Genomic DNA, 21,814 nt, shown 5'->3' with positions numbered 1-21,814 from the left:
GGCAGAAGCACAGGGGTCCGGGACCTCACAGCCCACACAACCCCACGGCACAGGGCGCGATTTCCCCCGAACCTGGGCCCCTATAAACTCAACAAGTCCTTCTCCCGCGAGAGGAACTTTCCACTTACCCTTACAATATGCGTTGCCCCTGAAAAATAAAATGTTTACTTCACAACCATAATCTGAAAAGCGAAAGCATACGTGCAGACCCATAGCAAATAGTACGTGAGACTTGGAGGCAACTGTAATTTAAAAATAAATGAAAGGAGCTGAGTTACTGTGGTGCCCTTTGACTGATACAAGCGAGCGACACTCGGGTCGGCCAGTTAATGGTCGCAGCCACGTCCAACTGCTGTGGGGCAGGGGGCTTCTGCACTTACAGACCCCACTTTACAAACCACAGATGGACTGCAAAACAGGGAGAAAAACATCTGATGATCTGTGGTGGTACAGACACCGATGAAAAGGTGTTAAAAATACAGGATAGCAATAAACCAATTTTACATGAAAAATGTGGTCACCAAGGTTACATGTTGAATTGTGGGTCTAGGGTTATAAACACCAACATAAAGACTACAAATCACTGAGAAAATTTAAATGGACACGTAGATCCATTCAAGACACCAGGATTCAAAACCAATGCCACACTGGATGTATATTTGAGCGTACATTTGTTAAGACGTTACTCAAGTGGAATTATGACACTGTGTAAACAGAAAACTGCATTTTCTGACCGCTAACGTGTTACGCAATCCCGTACTGGATTTTCTGTTCAGTGCCATAGAAGCTGCACTCGACAAGCAAGCCCTCCAGCGGCCACCCCGGAGGGGCACTTCCAGGACACATGACAGGTCTTGTATGTGACATCAAATTACACCTAACATCAGAGCATCAACATGATGCAAGGAATGTTGAAATTAGAAATAAAAATAAATTTACAAGTCAGAAAATAACACGATGTGCCATCAATTTGAAGTTTCAAAAGTATTTTATACCAAATGGAAGGGAAAGTAAGATTTTCCCAAGTTCTCCGACTGCATTTACTGGTACACGTTTCCGCCCTTTCCAGGTTTGGGAAGCGGAAATGCATTCCATTTCAGATACCTGCCTGGTAAGACAGAAAACGCCCGCCGTACCTTGGTCAGGACGTGGAAGATGTAGGGGTACATCAGCCCCTTCTTGTGCCGATGCTCTGCCACTCTCAGGACCTCAGGCGCCACCGGGGGCAGGGGCGGTGTGGTGATGTCCATGTGGTTCCGTGTGGGCATGGACAGCAGGCACGGGATCGGCTGCACAGTGCCCATCTGACTCCCCTTCCCTTCAGCGAGCTGGCTGCCCGAGGAGGCCGTAGACGAGCCTTCTGTCTGCAGAGCCACAGGCAGGGGTAGGGGGGTTGGGGGGGGAACAAGTCAGCTCATGTTTTCCCTTCTTTCACCTTCCCCCTGTGCAAAGGACCAGTCCCCAAAGACAGGGTATGGGAGCTGCCCCCTGAGCCCGGGGCGGGGGGGGGGGTTGGGGGGGGTTGCACCTTCTGCCGGGTGACCCCCCTCACATGACTAGTCCCCAGGGCCCCTGAGGGGGGAAGTGGCATTCTGTGGTTGCTGACCCCTGGGAAGCCACCCTGTCCCACCTGCTCCGTGTGGCCCGTGTGGCCCATCCGTGTGATTCAAGTTCCGTGGAGACCCTGCCTAGTGCCAAGAAGGCAAGGTCCTCTGCCCAGATGACAAAGGGGGTGCCCGGAAAGGCTGTGTCCCTGCCCAGCAGTGCACACAACAGGGGCTCACACCTACTCCTCACCACCACGGCCGGCAGTGGGAGAATAAACAGAAACCCTAACTTGGGCATTCTCTTCTGTCATTACAAAGCCCCAAATTAAGTACGCACAGGAAACCATTTACCAAAAAATAAAGCAAAAATCAAGCTAATTCCATTAAAACTGAGGAGTCAGACCTACATGACAGAAGTATGTACACAGTAAAACACTATGAAAAAATACCCACTCAGTAACAACCAACCGCCAAAACAGAATGTGTGCAAGCTGCACAGGAAAGAGTGAGTGGGGGACTCAGGGACGGAAGGTGGCAGGCAGCAGCTAAGGACATGGAGGGCAAAGGGACACCCTTCCTGTTGTCTTTATAAACTGTAGCCAAGTCCAAACTGTTTGCTGAGACCAATTATTATTTGCACAATAAACGGAGTTATTCTTTCTCGTGACAAATGCTGGAAATAATAATTGCATATTGCTTGACTTTGTGCCAATCTAAGGAATACACATTTCTCTGTTTTGATACAAAACGTTATTCTTTACAATGGTATAGAAGTGCTTAACTTTATCCTTTAAAACACAAAGTACCAAAACTGGTCTTAAAAAAAACTCAAGGATAACTCATAAGTGTTTTCTATACTCTCCATTCAGAATATAGACACAATAATAGCTAAAAATTTTGGAAGGTGCTTTGCTAAAAACCAGCATCCAGCAAGCATTTCTGTTGCTTATTGATAGGATAACCCTTCAAAAGCGAGCGTATTTCAGAGTCTTAAATGAATTTCCTACATTGTGTCACCTTGTGCAGAAAACAAGCCCTCTCCTGCTAGAGACAGGCACATCCTAAGTGACCGCATGTGGGAACAGACGTGACTGTAGTTAAAGGTATTTCTAGATATCACTAGCAACAGGCAGAGGCAGACCAAATGGGGAATGGAATTTACTTTATTTTCATCTTTAACGTGCACATCCCAAGTGATTTCTCATTTAATCCCCACAAAATCCTGCAGGAGGCGAGAACTCTGCAAGGCTTTGGGTCTTGACAAAAGCATGTGCCAGCAGATGGGAGGATTTCCACCAGGCCCTCAACCCGCCCCGTGAGACAGTAGGATGCCCCCCGTCCCCCTTCCCTATCTCTGTGACCCCCTCCCCTCACATCTATGACCCTATCCCTCACACCAACCTCTATGAACCCCTCCCCACCATGTTGGTGACCCCAACCCCCCCACACACTGACATCTGCGACCCCTTCCCCCATACCAATGTCTGTGACCTCCTCCCCTGCACAGACATCTGTGACCCCCACCCCCATGTCTGTGACCCCCTCACCAATGTGACCCCTTCCCCTCCCATCCCCAAAATGTGTGACACCCCCATGCCAGTGTCTCTTACTCATAACATGCTTTAAAAGAGAGAGTACTCTGCTTTAAACCAATTCCTAACATCACAGGCTCAAAGAGTCAGAACGTGAAGGAATAAATGCCAACCCACTACCTTTGTTTGGTCTCCTGGGTCTCCCCGTGCTTGCGGCTCTGAGTGGTTTCCCGTCTTCTCCCAGCCAATTTTGTTCCCGCTGATATGGCTGAACATAAACAAAAGGAACATGGTTACTGAATGGCGTGGGCCTTCCACCACAGTAGCCCACGTGGAGCCCACAGACTCAGCGACACCTCAGCTTTACTGACATCGCCTCCCCCAACAAACCACCTCCGGAGACAGCCCTACATTGGGGGCGCTTTCGGCCTACTCGGTTGGGCAGCAACAGTCACTCCCTGGAAGAGGAAACACAGAGCACCTAACCCAACCTCAGCACCCGCCTCAAAGGTGACAGGGTGGGCCACAGAGCAGGCAGCGCAGCCCTGCCTCCGAGGAGTTCAGTCGTCTTGGAGAAACAGGATAAAACAATCACACTCCACTGAGAGAGATCAGGCAGAGGAGGATTAAATGTTATCTGGCTCGGATATTCCTCATCATTCATAAATATGTGTAACGTATCACGTGCTGAAACCAGACACGGGACGCCCGGCCTGTTCTCCGAGAGGCCCTGGGAGCGCAGGGAGGTGGCCCAGGAGAGGGAGTGCGCTCAGAGAGTGGGCGGCAGAATGGGATTTGGGGGACAGCTTCCACTGGAAAGCAGTAAAAATCAGGGTGTGGAAAGGGACAGCAGGAAGAGCACTGAGCATCTCACAGGCCAGATTGAGGTATTCCAATCGGCATTTTTTTAAAAACTGGAGGTTGTGACCCATTAGTATCTCCAGAAGAGTTCAACCGGCATTTTGTAAACACTGAAATGGAACAGAATGCAGTAAACGTGGTACACATGGCATTATTTCATAAACGTTTTTGTTCATCCGTAGACCGCAGACCACAACATAAACGGAAGCTCACCACGGGCTTGGGGAACGGACAGGATCTCCCCGCAGATGGGCCTCCCTTGCCTCCTGGCAGGGCTCCTCCCCCCATCCCTCCCCACAGGGCCCGCGCCCAAACCAGCTTCTGAAATCAGTGCTGGCCACAGGGCAGGCCAGGGAAGAGCGCAATTTATTGGACCTGCCTCCTAACAGACTCAAGTGACAGATTTTTTTAAGACCCACTGATTCTCCCATCTTCCAACAGACTTCATGTCAGTTCTGCTACTAAAAAAAGTAAAATAAAATAAAATAAACCAAACCAAACCAAACCAAACAAACGGCAAAAAGAAGGAGAGAGGAGGAGCAGGCGCCCACAGTAAACAAGAGTCCCCATGCGGCACCTCTCAGAGCCCGATCCGGCTCCTCGGTCCCAGCCATGTGAAGGGACACTGCACAGCTGCCCGGTGTCCAGTTCCTGGTCCTCTGCAAGGACTCAGGGCGACCAGTGCTCGGTCCGAGTCATCTGTACCCTCTGAGGCCACAGCTTTGCAAGACTAGAAGGATCCTTTGCGATGAGGAGGCACCAAACTGAACGTGAGTATTCCAGGAGCACAACGATCATTCCAAGATCATTCTGTTTAAACTCAAGAACAAGGCACCAACTGTGGGGGCAGAGGGCCTGGAGCAGGGCTCGGCGCACAAGCTGTCAGCTGTGCTGCGTCCAGCAGGAGCATTCCAGCACCGGGAAGGAAAGGTTAGTGGCACTGCAGTGATCCAAAACGTGGCATAAATAGAGACGCTTATGTACTTTTTCACTAAAAAGTCAGTGACATTTATCTAGTGAAACTTTAGAACAAATTACTCAGATACTTATAGGTTTTATAAAGAAACGTAACCTCTATCGTTCACAATTCTAGACACTGGAAGTAGGATATACCTATAAAAACATGCACCAGTTACAAGGGCACAGCTCAGCAGATGTCCACAAACTGAGCACGCATGCAAGTCACCAAAGTGAGGCATGGCTGACCCGCCGGAGGCTGCCCCTCGCCCCGCTCCAGACCCCTTCCCAAGGGTAAGGGTTACGAGACTTCTCACAGCACACTCGGGACTTTCCCAGGCTCTGAGTGCCCTGGAAACCCGCCACCCGCGTCCAGAGGCCTGGACCCAGCATCCCTGCTAGATGAGCCCCCGGGACAGCACACTGCCGCTGGGGCTCTGGTCCAGCTACCGCCCTGAATGCGCCCAGTCTTCTGTGGCTCCCCTGGCAGTCGTTCTTGGGGTGCGGTGACCCCCAGCATGGTCTGGTGGTCTGCACTTCCCTGACGAAGATGGAGACGGGCACCTCTCCACATGTGACATCTTCTCTTGGGGCCCACACGCTTCCTCCTTCATTGCGGCAAGTGCACCATGTTCTTCTTACAGACTTCCGGGAAGTCCTGTGTCCTACAGGCTCTTGGCGAGGCAGAGGGACCCCGCACTCTGTTGGGACTTCCAGCCCCTCTCTTCACGACAGAAGAGCTTTTGATTTATGACGCCTCATCTTTCAGGCCTTGGCGGCCACGTCCCCTCATTGCAGGCTTCCCTACCCAGCCCGTCTGCTATTCTCACGGCCATGTCCCTCACGGCGTGCGTCACACTGGCACTGCACTGTCGTCCGTTTCCATCACTAGATTACACACGCCGTGAAGATAAGCACTCACGCCACCGCCAAGCAGGTAGCCAACGGCTGAAAGAAGGAATCACGGAACCACAGCCAAAAGGTATATGGCGGAGACGGCCTAAGCCTGACTTCTCCTCCATACCACACGAAGCTCAACACAGAGCCTCGTCAAACATGCAGCCCCGTAAGCACGAGACCCTCACGATGGGCCCCACGCCGGCAAGCATGGGGCGGGGCAGGGCGGCCATGCCCTACTTGCTACCGAAGTGGAAAGCTTGTCCCACCGAAGATCACACAGAACCTACGTTTACATATACTACCAGTGTTACTGTTTATAGGTCACTACCAAACTAAAGGTAATGTCCTAATCTAGATAATCACATGGCCTCCTAATAACCATACTATAAAATCTAAAATTCTGCCTGAAAAGCATCTTGTCAAAAGCGAGTTTCTCTAAAGTCCAGAACATCTCACTAGGATGACTATGTCACTTTACAACTTGAAACAAGCTACTGGGTGTATGACAGACGCCTTGCCTCGAAGAACACACATTTTGGTTTCACTCTCCACAACTGCTCAGAAAGGCGACCTGTCACCAGCCATGCCTTGGAGAGACCTGCTGGGACCCACACAGGCCACGGGAAGCCTGCAAGCTCACACTGAATTCTGCTGACAGGAGTCAGGCTCAGAGGGAAGGGAAAGGACCCATGTGCAGCACGGCAACAGTGACTGGAGGCCAACCGCGGCCCGCCATCCCTCCAGTGACCCTGTGCCGCTACGGGATGAGGCCATCCCAAGGGACTGTACACAGACTGGGTCGCAGCAGGCCATCAGCACACCCAGAACAGTGGTGAGGACAGAGGCCGGCACACATCACCGGGCTCTGCGGGCCTCGTTTTGCAGCAGGACACCTGGGGTCATCCTGCACTGAACACAGGGGAGACAGCAAACCTGACCCTCCTGCCTGTGGGTCTCGTTGGCGCGGTGCTGGTGTCTGCGTGCACCGGAGGTGAAAGCGTCTGGCCCACATGCTGACTTCTCACTCACGTCACCACCACGTGGGTGCAGGCTGCCCGAAGGGGCACTGACCACGAGCTGAGGGACTTGTCAACAGGAATGAAGGAGGGAAGGCAAATAAAACCAGAAGGGAGGCAACAAAACAGGAAAGAAAGATAAAAGACCAAACTCCCAGTAGAAATACCCAGTGTGTGCACGAGGTCACAGATGTGGTGACCGAGGGCGGCCAGCCTGCAACAGGCATGCACACATCTTCATTTCTGTGTGCTCCCCAGCTTGGGACAGAAGGGGCCTGGACGCGCACCTGTTCCCACCCTAGCCCCGCAGAGCCCTGAGGCCTGAGACTCCCACCACAGAGCACGGGGGACTGGGTGCCAGGATGGGGGACCACGAGTCACACCCCCAACACCCCTGCAAGGACATTCTCCTAATGCCCTGATTTAAGCTAATGTCACACGTTCAGGTTGTCACACACGAAGTTGGGAACACGGAAAGTGATGCTCCAATTCCTACCCAACAGTCAGATGGGACGTCCATGTGTGCCTCTCATGCATCTGCCAGGACTCCTCACGACCCTCCGCCATCGAGGGAGGGTTCAAACCCCTAACACAGGCGGACGAGCTCAACACAAAACACCCATACATGTCAGAGCACGGCCACGACACACGAAGACACCCGTCTCCGGGATTACACCTGACCAACACATAAAAGTGACTCAGAATTGTTTTTATGAGGATACACAAGGTATGCTGCCCTACTCTAGCACATAAAGAGGGTAAGAATCTGGACAGAAAAGGCTGCAGCTGTGCTGAGCCTGTCGGGGGCTGGGGGCGATCAGGCAGGGTAAGATGTAGCTCTCTCTGTGAACCACACGTTTCTTTGGGAAAGGAACCTGAGAGGACAAAGAATAGGAGACAAGCAGCCTAACATCACTACCACCTGGCAGAGGAAGCACATTTCCTGGGCCACTAGGTCAAGGGCACAGAATGAAATTCTTGAGGTGTTTCACATTAAAATGGAATTGGCGTTCCGAAAAAATAGTGGTGCTACGTATCACTTACTGTGGTTACTCATCAGCTGATTCAATTCACAAACAAGCTAGACGCTTTCCATCCACGCCTGGCCCAGTGAGTTCCAGGCCACACAACCACGAGGCCACCAAAACCTGGCGTGACCAGCCACAGGAGGCTGGGGCCTGGGTCCCCACGGCACCGTGTGCCCACAGTGGTGTGCAGGCCCTTGGCACCGACAGGGACCTTCCACAGACGAGATCTGATCCCACAGGACTCACAGGGGCCGGCAAATCTTATCTGACAGATGCCACCTTGACCCCATACCAACACCCACGTGCACAGGAACACGAAACAGCAATCCATACAAACAATGCCACAGAGCGCAGAGATGTTATATTCATGTTCTCTCCTAACAGGACTTTCAAACATCCATTTCAAGATGTCAGTAATCACAGCCAAACATGGAAGCGATGCACAGTGTACACACGCACACTCCCGTCTCCACGCACGATCATGAACACACTATTACAGAAGCATACCACGTGTAAGAAAGAAGGCAAGCTGCTGACCCTAAGATCAGACCCCATGAGTAGAAAGGCACATTAGGACACGCAGTGAAAAACAAGGTACCTGTGTGTTCACCTGTCTGTGAAAACACCTGTGTCTCTAGAGGTGGCTCCTGAGAGACTTCCTGTACCGTATTTTCTAACGTCTCAGTTCTCTGACTTTGTACAGAGATTTCCGTATTTCTTAGGAAAACATATAGAACAAAGAACTAAAAACTTTAAATTAGCAAACTCAGAAGAGATTCAGTATCTAAAAGCCAATGAATATGTGAAAATAATATAAGACAAACACCTCCACAAGGATTCCATCATACTTTTTAATTCTACCAAAAGAAGACTACAAAGATTTGACAAAGGCCAGGAAGAAAGACAAGTGCCTTAGTTTTCGTTTCACAAAGACTTAACCGAGAATAGGGCAAGAAGTACGTGCTAATGACACTCCAATAAAACAGGAGAAAAAACACGGAGTTAGAAAGCAGAATATTTCTTTTCGTCACTTGAAAATAATCTTCGGGGGGGTGTCTGGGTGGCTCAGTCGGTTAAGCGTCTCACTTCGGCTCAGGTCATGAACTCGCGTTTGTGGGTTTGAGCCCCGCGTCGGGCTCTGTGCTGACAGCTCGGGGCCTAGAGCCTGCTTCGGATTCTGTGTCTCCCTCTCTCTCTGCCCCTCCCCTGCTCATGCTCTGTCTCTCAAAAATAAATAAATGTTAAAAAAAAAATTTTTTTTTTTAAATAAAAATTTAAAAAAAGAAAGAAAGAAAGAAAATAATCCTCAGGTGCCTCTGTCCTCTGACAGAAACAGGGCCATGGGGTGAGAGCCAGCACAGCCTGGGCGGCAGCCATGCCTACTAAGGATGCCCAATTCCCCTTGGCCCGGGGCTCCGCAGGCACCTGTGACAACAATGGCCCCTCCGCCTCCAGGGCCAAGATTGCCACCGAGGTATGCAAGCAGGGGGATAAGGGGCGGGCCTGCCGAGCATGCGTGGTTCACGTGCCACCGTGTGAACCTGAGCGGTGGCCGTGAGCGCACCCACCTGCAGTGCTCATGGCGCACCTCATGTCCTCCTCGTGGCAGGGAGCTGTGCCCCCCGGACATGCCAGGAGAGCCTCTCCGTCTGCCGAAGCCTTGCATCCCCTGAACTTTATCTTTCAAAATAAATGTTTGCTAACTTTATAGGTTACACAAAAAGGTACCTCGTTATGTTTTAACATTCCTTTTTTTCTTCTTTGGTGAGAGTGAACATCTTTTATGCTTCCTGATCACCTGTGTTTGTTCTGTGAACTGCATGTTATATTCTTTGCTACTTGAAATACTTGTCTTTTTCATTTCTAGCATGCTTTGGGGGAGGGGACAGGTCGGTCCGCTTTTGTTCAGTAGTGGTCCCTGTCACCTATCAGCACCATCCATCAGAAACATGCCAACAGCTGCCATGTTCCCGTCGCATAGCAAGTGCTCAGTGCCCCTTGGCTTAATGTACTTCCTTCCCTGAAGCCCATCCCAACAACAGATCCAAGTCCAGAGGTCCCAATTCAAGTCCAAACCAAAGCAAGTCATGACCTCCCACTCCTACCAAGATTTTGAGCCAGAATAGAGACACCCTATTGTGCTCGTGGCCAGTGCACACAACACACAACACGCTCAGGCTGGAGAGCTCACGCTGGAGACCAGGAATGCGGGCCAGGGACGTTTGTGAGGGCTGCCCCAGGTCCTGCTCTGCCTGGCGTCTGGCCCCAAAGCCTCGGGCACAACTGCCATCCCCCTCCTCTCCCTCCCTCCCTCCCTCCTCCTCTCTGTTTTAACATGTCTGCTGATCACGATAAACAGGGAGGCGAAGCAGATTCAAGAAAACTCAAGTGTGACAGGCCGACAAGGCCTCCCAATGTCTGCATTTGAGGCTGAGGATGCTTGCCCCAGACACGAAGCCCCCTTCTAGCAGCTCCCCCAAAGAGCACCATGAAAGCACAGGGTAGGGCCAGACAAGTGACACAGTCAGGGTAGAGCTGAGGGCCCTCCAGCAAGTATCCCCCTCATCTCCCAGCCCCATGAGGCGGCTGGCCACACTTGTGGGGGACCCCGCAGGTGGCCCAGGCACACACCCTCCTGCTTTGGGCCTTGCTCCCAGCCATCTAGAAAGCATGTCTCTCACTAGACCAAATCTGTACCAGTTATTAACAGAGAACTCAGTGCCTTAGAATTTCAGTGCGGAAGGGCTTCTGAGACTTGACCAGCTGTTCTCATTTGCACACACACGATCCCAGGCCCCGGCCCAGTCACAGTCTCCACTATACGCCCTTTCCAGAAAGTTAACTGGGAAAAATGAATGCAAAGTCCAGCTTAATACTTCACGTCGGGATTTCAGAACCGCATGGACTTATGCACCACTGCTCCACGGAGCACACAGCCCCTGCATGGCAGCAAAGCCCTCGGTAACTCCTGCCTGAGGTCAGGGGACACTTGCATCCACTCTACAGATGGAGGAAAGAACAAGAGAGGGGACGTCTAGCCTCAGCCTTCAGGCCTAGTGCGAATTTGCAGAAGACGAGAAACCATCTCCATGGATGGAGGGCCAAGGGGCCCTGGATGTCCAGCCATGAGCCAGAGTGCAGTGAAGAAGAGGAGATGAAAAAATAAGAAAGGCCTTCCTTTCCTTTCCTTTCCCCTTTTCTTCCTTGTTTGTGAGTCAGGTTTCTTAAAACTCAAGAGTTTTTAGGAAGAGAAGGAAGATAGCGCACTGAAAACTTTCTTGATCAGACTCTAACAAGTTACGTATTTAAAAATTCATTTACTCGGGGACACACATTTAAAACACTCCTCTCTACTGGGGAGCCTGGGTGGCTCAGTCAGTTTAACATCTAACTCCCGATTTCAGCTCCGTCATGATCCCAGAGTTGTGGGATTGAGCCCCACATGTGACTCTGTGGTGACAGTGCAGAGCCTGCTAGAGATGCTCTATCTCCCTCTCTCTCTGCCCCTTCCCCCACTTGCTCTCATTCTCACTCTCTCTCTCTCAAAAATAAACTTAAGAAAAAAAAAAAAAACTCCCCTCCAGCAATGACTCCAACATTGACTGCAGCTTTCTCTGGTTCCAGTCAGGTGAACAGCATGATTTAAGGAACGGTCTACGAGCTGCTGAGCTGAGATCTGAATTGCTAGATTCAATTCAGGAGGGAAGGAAATTCAAGGTCCCCTCAATCCAGGAGCGAAGACTAGAAGCCACCAGCGTCTAACTTAAAATGCTTCTCGGGGGTGAGACTGGGGTCCCCCAGGCCAGGGGACAGGAAGAGTCAACAGCACTTTACCAGATAACTCACCACGTCTAAGGGGTCACACGAACCAATTTTCCTAAACCTCCACTGAGGCAGAGGAGTGGCCCGAGGCCGCAGCTGACGAGCACAGACTTCCAGCCTGTGAAGCCTCAAGGAAGCGTCTGACTGCCCCTCGCCCATGTCCAAGAAGCCCAACCCGTGCACAGTGACCTCGCCTTCCTGCAACAAACAACACCCCCACGCCTCCATGCACAGCTCTCGACCGCCCCAGAGCCCAGGTTGCCTGATGCGCCTGACACAGCCAACCGACCCCGGGGAAGCCACAGCTGCTCCACAACCCACTCACTTTGCAGCCGCTCCACTGCCTTCATCGTTGTCGGAAGACGATGACGTAGAAGACCCTGGAAAGTAGGCTGAATCCACGTGGTTGGGGCTGCCGCCCGGAGCTGGGTGGATCGGGGACGACCGTTCATACAGCGGGGTATGCTTTCCTTCGTGAGGAATGTTGCTGTAGGTGCTGTGCTCGGTCAGACTCTTCCCACTCGTTTCCAACGTGAGGGCCGGCTCAGCGAGGCTGTACGGGTGTGGACCCTGGCCCGCGGCACCTGGGCTGGGCACCTGCGGGGCCTGAAAGAGAGGGCAGAGGTCACGCGCGCACTCCGGTCAGCACTGCCTGGTCCTGGCTAAGCTTTAATTCAGCGAACACTGGCACTTGCTCCACAGAGCAGCTTGACAGCTTCAGAAATGATCTTAGTTTTCGCCAAAATCGGATGCCTGTGCAGCTTCCAAGGGCAGCAGCCCCCGAGGCAGGCAGGTTGGGAGCAGGGAGTGGGAGGTGGGAGGAGGACTCACCACAGGCTTTGCTTGCAGAGAGGTCTGCGGAATGTTGAGCATCTGGGGGGGGACATACGGTGGCACTATCCCAGGCATTCCGAACGGATTTGGTCTGGCTGTTCCGTCGACAAGGAAAGAGAACGACGCAGCTGTTAGCAGAGCACGAGCTCAGGACACCAGAGTGGCAAGCACGTGTCCCCATCTGCCCTGTCCCTCCTCAGGGGATAACACAACACTGATCCCGCTTCCCAAACACCTTTGGAAATTCATGTTTAACATTAAAACACAGTTAATTTTACGGTGATCAACATTACAGACTGAAGCTAGGATTTTAACTTGCAGGCATCCGGACCACCCTCCCTCCGCCCCTTGCCGGCTTCTCAAAGCCCTAAGACTACAGGCTCCGAAGGGACACAGTGGGGACAGACCCTTCCCCTCACATCTGTGAGGCAATGGAATCTTCCTATTGAGACTAAAATTCAGTTTTCAGCTATTGACAAGCTTCTTGATACAAACGGTGAAATGTGGCAGGTGCTGCCCCTATACTTAGTTTGCAGCCGTTAGGCAAAACCACAACCAGGCTGCACGCTTCACATACATCATGGACCGGACTTGGGATCTGTGCTCTCAGAACGTGACTTTATACACCTGTCCTACGGACGCCGCACTCACTCTGCCACCCCTCGTGCTGACCGTGCCAGCACAGCCCCGAGCACAAGCGTGCGGAGACATGGCTGTGGACACACGCAGGACCAGGCCCCACATCAGACGGGAGGCAGGACGATCAGCTGGGCCCGCGGGCCCACACACCTGCATGCCCACGACCTCGGTCTCCCGGAGCCTGAGAGGGCACCATCGGCCAGCATGACACGTGGTGACCAACGTGTGTTGACGGGGCCCGTGGCCTCAACGTCAGAACACTTCCAAATACCATAAACTACTTAGCAATGTCATAAAAATGAGAAGACACCCTTCAAGGCTCTGCTCCCCCGCACAAGCCAGGGATGGGGTGCCTATGAAGTCAGGCCTCAGGCACCTGAGCCCTGAGTGTCCCCACAGCCCAAACAGTGGGGACAGACAGCAGACACGGGGCCCTCAGGCTACACCATCTCCTCCTTAAGCTTTGTTTGGAAACCCAACAAAACCAAGCCTAGAGACCCCTGGACGCCAACATCCTTTACCAGGTAGAGCGTTCCTCCAACTTCAGAATCTGGGCGACACCAGGAAAACCAGCAGCCCACAAACCCTACCTCTCCCTGCCCCCCCGCCCCGCCAACTCTCCGAGACACGTTTAAATAAATATAAGAACGAACGAGCATCCCTAAACCCAAGCCCTCCCTCCCATTCTCTGAACTCCCCCCAGTGCCTAACCGGAGCTCCCAGAACCACCTGGTGCAGGCAGCACCGGACGGTGACTAACTTCTCCCCCCGACGGTACCCACGCACCCGGAGGCCACGGTCACGGTCCAATGCGAGGGCCCATCTCCGAGTGCCTAGCCCACGGCCTGCTGGGAGGGAAGCTCGAGATGTCACTTCCACAACTGCAGGGCAACTAGCTGAGAGTGATGGTGCCGGCACATGTGCTATCACTCACACACTCACCACACACGCACACTTGCCACACGCACACACACTTGCCACACGCACACACACTTGCCACACACACTTGCCACACACACACCTTGCCACACACACACACATACACACCCCACGTGTGGTCACCACACACCACACACACATTCACCACACACACACACTCGTACCACACACATGTACTCACCACACATGCACTCACCATGCACACTCACACGCCACACATACGCACTCACATACACAGCACACTCACCACACACACACACACACACACCATGCATGGTCACCACTCACAAACTCCCCACACATGCACTGACACCACACACACATTCACCACACTCATCACACACATGCACTTGCACTCACCACACACACACTCACCACACAGCACACTCACACACATGCACTCACCACACGCACACACTCCCCACATGCACTCACTCACCACACACACACTCACCACACACGCACACACACATTCACCACAGAGCACACTCCCCACACACGCATGCTCACCACACATACATGTGCACGTGCACACATTTTTGCCACACACACACTTATGCACAGGCACACACATTCACCACACATACACTCACTCTCCCCACATACACACACACGTTCAATGCAAACACATGCACATTCACTCACTTCACATACACTCACATGCACATGTTCACATTCACCACACACAAACGCCCTCACCCTATATACATGTGCCTGCACTCACACACACGTCCACCACACGTGCATATACATACGCACATTCACCGTACACGTATACGCACTCACCCTACATACATGCACGTGTTCATCACAAATACATGCACCCTCACCCATACACACACCCCACATGCACGCACACACACACATTCGCTGCACAGACATGTACACGCACTCACCCCAAATACACACACGTGCACATGCATGTTCACCCCACATACACACATATTCACCCCACATACACATATGCACACGCAAGCATACGAGGAGACACTTCTGATCAAACAGTTCCGACCCAGGAGATTAGAGCCTCAAAGTCGGAGACTCACAATGCTGTAACTGGTTAAGTCCCTTCTCGGGTGATTCTGAATTGTGGCCAAATTCGGTTGCAAAAACACTATGAACTCCATTCGAGCTCTAACACTACACCCCAAATCACTGTGAGAAGTGCAATTTACTGCCTCCTGTGGCTGACCTGCTCCACGAAACTTCTGAGAAAGCACGCGGAACATCGGCCATGCCAATACACAGCAGCATTCAAGGGAAGGGGACCCTTTTGTTTCCCTAAAATTTTGACCATCATGCGCTACAAACTTCCTGAAAAGCACAGACGTTCCCTAAAAACAAACCATAACTTAAGAACAAAGATTTCCAAAGAAAGAACATTTTCTAAAATCATACTGAAGTCACTGACTTCCAATAAACCTTTGAGAACCTGCAAAGTGAGCTACTAATCTCTCAGAACCCAGTCTAATAAGTGAATTAACCTGGCTACACTTCTCTGAAGGCTGGAGAACTGCCCGATAAGCCAGGCCTGCCTCTGCGCGCGGCATGCCTCCCTGTGTACCAGTTCTGGTTCTCAGTGCCCTCGCACCACTAAGCGGAGCACTGTGTGCTGCGTGACAAGGACGCCTCTCAGGACTGACCCCGGCTACGCATGGGGGTCCTTGTTCTCCTGTCACAGACGCTCTATCAAGAGAAGCTGTTGTTAGCAGACGACACAGACTGAGAGAGGCACGTGAAAAAGGCATTTAGTCGCCGTATGAAAAATGTTCTCATGATGAAAACAATGTTTAGAGACTTCTTTGCGAATGATGAGGAAAACACACACGGCGGCCGGACAGCGTGCCATGGGAGCCACCCGGGATGACATGCTGCCAGCAACCCACCCCACCCCCCCCCAGCGGCCTCTAAAGACCACACACATCTTGGAAGGAACAGTGTCGACCGGGAGGCTCTGCCGGGAACCAGCTAGCCCGGCCAGCCAGCACGGACTTGACCACCAGGCACGTTACCACAGAGAAGCCACGCTAGCCAAAACCAACAAGAGTGACGAAGTAACGAATTTTTAAATTTTTTTCAACGTTTTTTATTTATTTTTGGGACAGAGAGAGACACAGCATGAACGGGGGAGGGGCAGAGAGAGAGGGAGACACAGAATCGGAAACAGGCTCCAGGCTCCGGGCCATCAGCCCAGAGCCTGACGCGGGGCTCGAACTCACGGACTGCGAGATCGTGACCTGGCTGAAGTCGGACGCTTAACCGACTGCGCCACCCAGGCGCCCCACGAATTTTTAAATTCTCTAATGCTGATGAGCGCGATGCACGATTTTCAGGTGTGGCATAAAAAACACAGATTTGAAAATTCAGATTCAAAGAGTAAGTCAGTATGTTCTCTATCACCAATACTAGGTTTCAAGACCTACAAAAAAGGTCAAATTTCCCAACGCCATTAACTGTATTCAAAGGGATGTATTTACTCAATAGTGATATTCTACAGAAGTTAAGACATAAAGCCACATGAAGGAGAATTTTGTGTAACTTATTTCCATCCTCTTCCAGATGAGTAACCTCTGGAAGGCAGGCCCCACGGGCCAAAGACCGGCGTGAAGGCAGAGGCGGGAGGGGCCGAACGCTGTCAGTTTCCAGAAGCACCAGCTCCCAGAACTCAGGGCGGCTGGGGCAGCTGACACCAGGCAAGGCCTTCCCGAGAGGAGCCAGAGGCTGTCACCCGGAGAGAAGCAGGCTCCGCACAGCTCTGCTAATAAAAGCGAGTGGGCACCCGAAAGAACCAGGGACCCCGGGGAAGCCACTCGGGCCAGCAGGAGCCCCAAACTCCAGGAACGCGAGCGGTTCCCCAGGATGAGGGCTGCCTTCCTGACCACGGCACTGTAGGCACAGAGCTCCCAGGGCCAGGAGCCACCGGGGTGCTCACCCAGCACCTCCACCGCTGCCGAGTCTGGGCAGCACACGTGGACCTCACGGGGTGCAGCATTGCCAAAGCTCACGCGGTGCCCGAGTCTTCAAGAGCAGGGGTCTCACGAGTGATGGACGTGTCCTGAGTCATATCCAAATCTGTCTAGCCCCTGGCCCTCTCCCTCTGAGCGGGAATGGCAGCGCCCCGCAGCAAAGAACGCCGTGCATGTGGGCCGACGGAGACGGGGGCAGGAAGGCACACCACCCACGTGGCTGTGTGAGCCCGACAGAACAAGCCAGTCTCTGTCCACTGCGGACCGGACAGGCCGTGCCCTCCTGTCACCGCGCCCTGAGAAGCCACCAGGAGACCCCACGGCAAGCGGGTCCACCTCCCAAAGACACCTTGCCGAGTGGCTGCTAAAGGCAGACGCGGTTTCAGTTCCTAAAAAATGACTGGTTTTCAGGTTTTTTAAAAAAAATGACCTTTCAGAAAGACATGAGACCAGATGGCCTGTATCACTTCATAGCACATGGACTAAAATAAACTCACAAAAATCTGAATGAAAGGTCCTGGGAAAACACTGTGAGTCTGAGGACGATGCTCAAGACTCGAAAGGGAGGAAGAGTAAGCAGACCTTCCGTTCCACACGAGACACCACGGTTCTCTGCGGCGGAATGCGCTGTCAGACCCCTGGGGGCTTGACGTTAATACCATGCACATCGGCTTTTAAAAGATAAAAACAGAAAGAGATGAACATGGTCACATCGCCAAAAATAGCAAGGGCAGAATGACACGTGCAACACGGCATTTGATTACAGATCAACACCACCATTTGTTACTCCATATGTATGAGGTAGGAAAATATAAAAACCTGCTTGAGGTAGATAGATGTGACTTCCAGAAAAGCTAATAATGTATTTCTTTAAAGAAAGATGTGAAACAAACTTTACCATCTGTTAAAGCCGTCCAGTGGGCACACAGCTGCTCATGACGCTGCCCTCTGCATCACTGTCACAGTTAGTCTTTCCGTAACAAAAAAGCTTAAGCAGAGACCACAGGAATGGTGGCTTTGGTAAGAACTATATGACTATCACGTAAATGTTTTTTAAATGCCAAATTTCAAAAACTTACTAGTAAAGTAGAGCAACGGTACAGTGTGGAACATCTGGGGATGCTAAAAAGTGATCGTTACGATAGCACAACGCTGGAAGTGCTCCAGGGGACACGCACAGGCAGCAGCCAGGATGGCGCAGCACCTGCCCCGCGGGACCAAGGCAGACCTCCATACGGTGATTGGGGCGATGGGCCTGAGCCACGCACCGCCAACCGGCAGCAGGCAGGTCGTCTATAGCGTGTAGGGCCGTCCCGCATGGCCCCGAGGCCCAGGGGTGAGCGCAGTGGCAGGCCAGCCAAGGTGGCATCGGACAGGGCAGAACGGGGCAGCGCGGGCTCCTCACTCCCACTCGCCCCACTGGCGCAGGTGAAGATGCCATCACTCTCTGCTCCTAGCAGGTCGCGTGACCGTTGCATCTGTGTGGTCATGCCTGGGCGACCCTGCTTTCCTAGAGATGGACCTGCCTTATCAGCTGAAGCCCTGTGGGGACCACATCCTTCTACTCACAGTGTCTCCGTTTCTGGGGTGACATCTGCTGACCCTGCCCCGACGTGTTGGGAGGTATGTTGTGTGGAGGTAGAGCTGTATTTACAAAGAGACTGTTAACACAGAAAGCCCAGCGCCACTTGATGGGACAGTCTGATGACGTCACCGACCAGCCCTCGTCTCCCTCACATTTGCACACGCACCTTCTCGAGCCCCGGCCCCCAGACGCCGACAGCAAGTCCCCCTCCTCCCAGGTGAGACAGCAGGCAGGTATGCTCTCCTGCAGACCCGTCACCGGCCATCAACAGCCTGCGGCCGGTCTGGTGGAAGGAGGCCAGCAAGGACGTGGGCACCCAGAGGTCTCGGCTTCCTGGTGGCAGCTCCCGTCCCGGCACAGCCCCGGGAGACCGCCTCTGACAGGCCGGCACAGTCCTGCTCCGGCAGGCTCCCCTGGCCTGTAGGCTCTGGGGCCGGTGACTTGCGAAGCCCTCTGAGATCCCCGACTTCCCTGCCACAGCCCCCACGCGTGCACCAGGTGCCACGAGACCCCCACTTCTTTTAAATTTTTTTTTTTTTCAACGTTTTTTATTTATTTTTGGGACAGAGAGAGACAGAGCACGAACGGGGGAGGGGCAGAGAGAGAGGGAGACACAGAATGAGAAACAGGCTCCAGGCTCCGAGCCATCAGCCCAGAGCCCGACGCGGGGCTCGAACTCACAGACCGCGAGATCGTGACCTGGCTGAAGTCGGACGCTTAACCGACTGCGCCACCCAGGCGCCCCGAGACCCCCGCTTCTGACAGTGCAAGCCCGCTCAATCCCCTCCCATTCCGAGCCCTACCCTTTACTAGGCCTGGGGGGTGGGCCGCTCCCGCCGCCTACCCCACCCTCTTCCACGTCCCTCAGGGCGGTAGCAGCCGGTTTGTCCTCCGATTCCCTGCACCTTGCTGAGGGCCACACACACCTGGGGGAGCCCCGGGAGCCTCCTCCTCACCTCCGACCACACAAGTTCCTGCCACACTGCTCCCATCTCCTACGAGCCGACATTACTCCTGGCTCCACCTGTGCTCCCTGACCCGGGCCACTCCGCCCACGGAGCCCCCCAGGGAAGCCTGCCTTCTTCCACGTCTCCACTTAGCACTCGGGGTACACACGATAAGGCAAAGAGAACCACTGATACAAAATTAGGAGAGCTGGTGGGCAGGGAACCTGATGGGGAGATGGGGAGATGGGGAGGGGCTGTCGGGAACATTCCCCTGAAGTTGGTTTTGACTGTACACACACACACACACACAGGGGTGTGTGACAGTTACAAAGCAACTTGTAACAACCCGTTCCCTCTTTCACTGCCCCTACGGTAAGTCTGAAGCCTGGGCCGTGCTGGGACCCAACTGTACCCCTGCCCCTGCCGTCTCCTCCCCTCGCCGCCACCTGGGCTCCTTGCACACCCAGCGCCTCCACCTCAGGGCCGGCACACACGCATCTCCTCCATCTCCTCTGAGGGAAGAGACTTCCTCCCCATTATCACCATGCTCAACTCCTCCTCTACTTTCAAACCTCAGCTCAGACACTAGTTCCACAAGCAGAACAGGGCCTGACTTCATCAGCATCAGTTCAGTCTGAACCACCTGCTCACATGCCATGGGAGCCGCATCTCACTCACGTGCAAGGAAGGGCCCGGACCGCATGCCTGCGCGGCCACGCTGCCCAGCACCCGGCAAGTGCTGGCACGGGCCAGATGCATCAAGGAGATTTTTCTCAATTAAAAGACATTATTTTTTTAGCAGCTTTAGGTGTAAGGAAAACTCAGGGAAGAAACACACACCGTACACCTTGCTAGTCAGTGTGACACAGCAGTCATCGCGGATGACCCCATTTTGACACATCGTGCTTATTGACTAGAGCCCACATTTTACGTTAGGGTTCCCTCTACGTGTTCATTCTACGGGCTGGACAAACGTACACGGACATACATCCACCCCTACAATGTCACACATGATAGTCTCACTGCCCTAAAATCCTATCGTCCCCCTGTTCATCCCTCCATGGACTTTTTACTGTCTCCACAGTTCTGCCTTTTCCAGAATGTCACACAGGCGGAATCCTTTTCAGATCAGCTTCTTTCACCTCGTGAATGCAATCAAGGTTCACCCACGTCTCTCTGACTTGATAACCCGTTTTCTTTTGCACTGAAGAACATTCCATTGCCTGGAGGGCCTACCATTTATTTACTCATTGACCTGCTGAAGGACACCTTGGCTACTTCCAAGTCATGGCATTATGAGTGCAGCTGCCGTACACATCGTGTGCAGAGTTTCGTGGGGACATAAGCTTTTAATTCCTCTGGGTAAATACCAAAGAGCGTGACTGCTGGAACCTTATGGTAAGAGGATGAGCAGTTTCCCAAGAAACCATCACGTGGTCATCCACGGTGGCCGGTCTGCGTTCCCGGCAGCTGTGACCGGGCGCTCCTGCCGCGCTGCCTCCTCACCAGCACGTGGTGCTGTCGGTGCTCCAGACCTCGGCGGTTCTGAAGAATGTGCAGCAGGAGCTCATCGACGTTTCACGGGGGAGGCCAGGAAGACAACACACATGTATCTTCAGACTCACTGGGCCTCGGTTTCACTCACATAGCTCTGAACAAACACACCAGGATCGCTAGAGCCTACAACATCTCCATTCACAGACCTGAGGTGGGTGGGCCTCTAGCAGCTCTGTCGTTTTTTTTCAAAAATTCCAGCAATGATTCTGAAGCACAGCCAGGGTCTAAGGAGTATGGTTCATCCAGGAACCACACACGCTGCTGCCAACTCCATTCTGACACGTCTTACGTGCGCCTACATTCAGACTGGGGACTCTGGTGGACGTGGCAGGCACCGTGTGCTGGGGCGGAAAGCACAAAACATAACCATCTCTACCCGGTCCCAATACCGTGTTTCTGACAAATAAATTCCCACAAAATAAATACTAATTTCACCTGTAACTGATTTTAGAAACCCACCTAAGAACAGATAATTTCTGGGGGCCCACTCTACAGTGACAGTATGGACTGGATCCATCTTTCACCCTGAAAAGGACCACACGCTGTGCAAACCAGGCCTCCCAGCCCCGTGGGGCAACGGGGCAGGTGAGTGTGCATCTCCCCCTGTGAACTCCACACCCTCGGCCCCTGTGCGGAGAGCAGAGGCTTCCTCGATGCTGCAGAGGACCGGGGCTCAGAAGATGC

The 21,814-nt window shown here is 52.9% G+C and overlaps 1 protein-coding gene across 2 annotated transcripts in view; it reads right to left on the bottom strand.

Annotated features, from left to right (window-relative positions):
* Positions 1–21,814, bottom strand: part of FAM120A (family with sequence similarity 120 member A) — a 96,648-nt gene that overhangs the window by 35,207 nt on the left and 39,627 nt on the right. For both annotated transcript variants that reach the window (XM_060610277.3, XM_060610278.3), the window contains exons 6-9: positions 12,495–12,592; positions 11,989–12,269; positions 3,260–3,347; positions 1,137–1,364 (exon numbers count right to left, since the gene is read on the bottom strand). In XM_060610277.3, coding sequence (XP_060466260.1) covers positions 1,137–1,364; positions 3,260–3,347; positions 11,989–12,269; positions 12,495–12,592 — 695 coding nt within the window. The remainder of the gene's footprint in view (positions 1–1,136; positions 1,365–3,259; positions 3,348–11,988; positions 12,270–12,494; positions 12,593–21,814) is intronic.

The sequence above is a fragment of the Panthera onca genome, chromosome D4, assembly GCF_046562875.1.
Source record: "Panthera onca isolate mPanOnc1 chromosome D4, mPanOnc1 haplotype 2, whole genome shotgun sequence".
Taxonomy (NCBI): Eukaryota; Metazoa; Chordata; class Mammalia; order Carnivora; family Felidae; genus Panthera; species Panthera onca.
The sequence above is the reverse complement of the archived record's forward strand: the minus strand, read 5'-3'. Positions and strand labels throughout refer to the sequence as shown.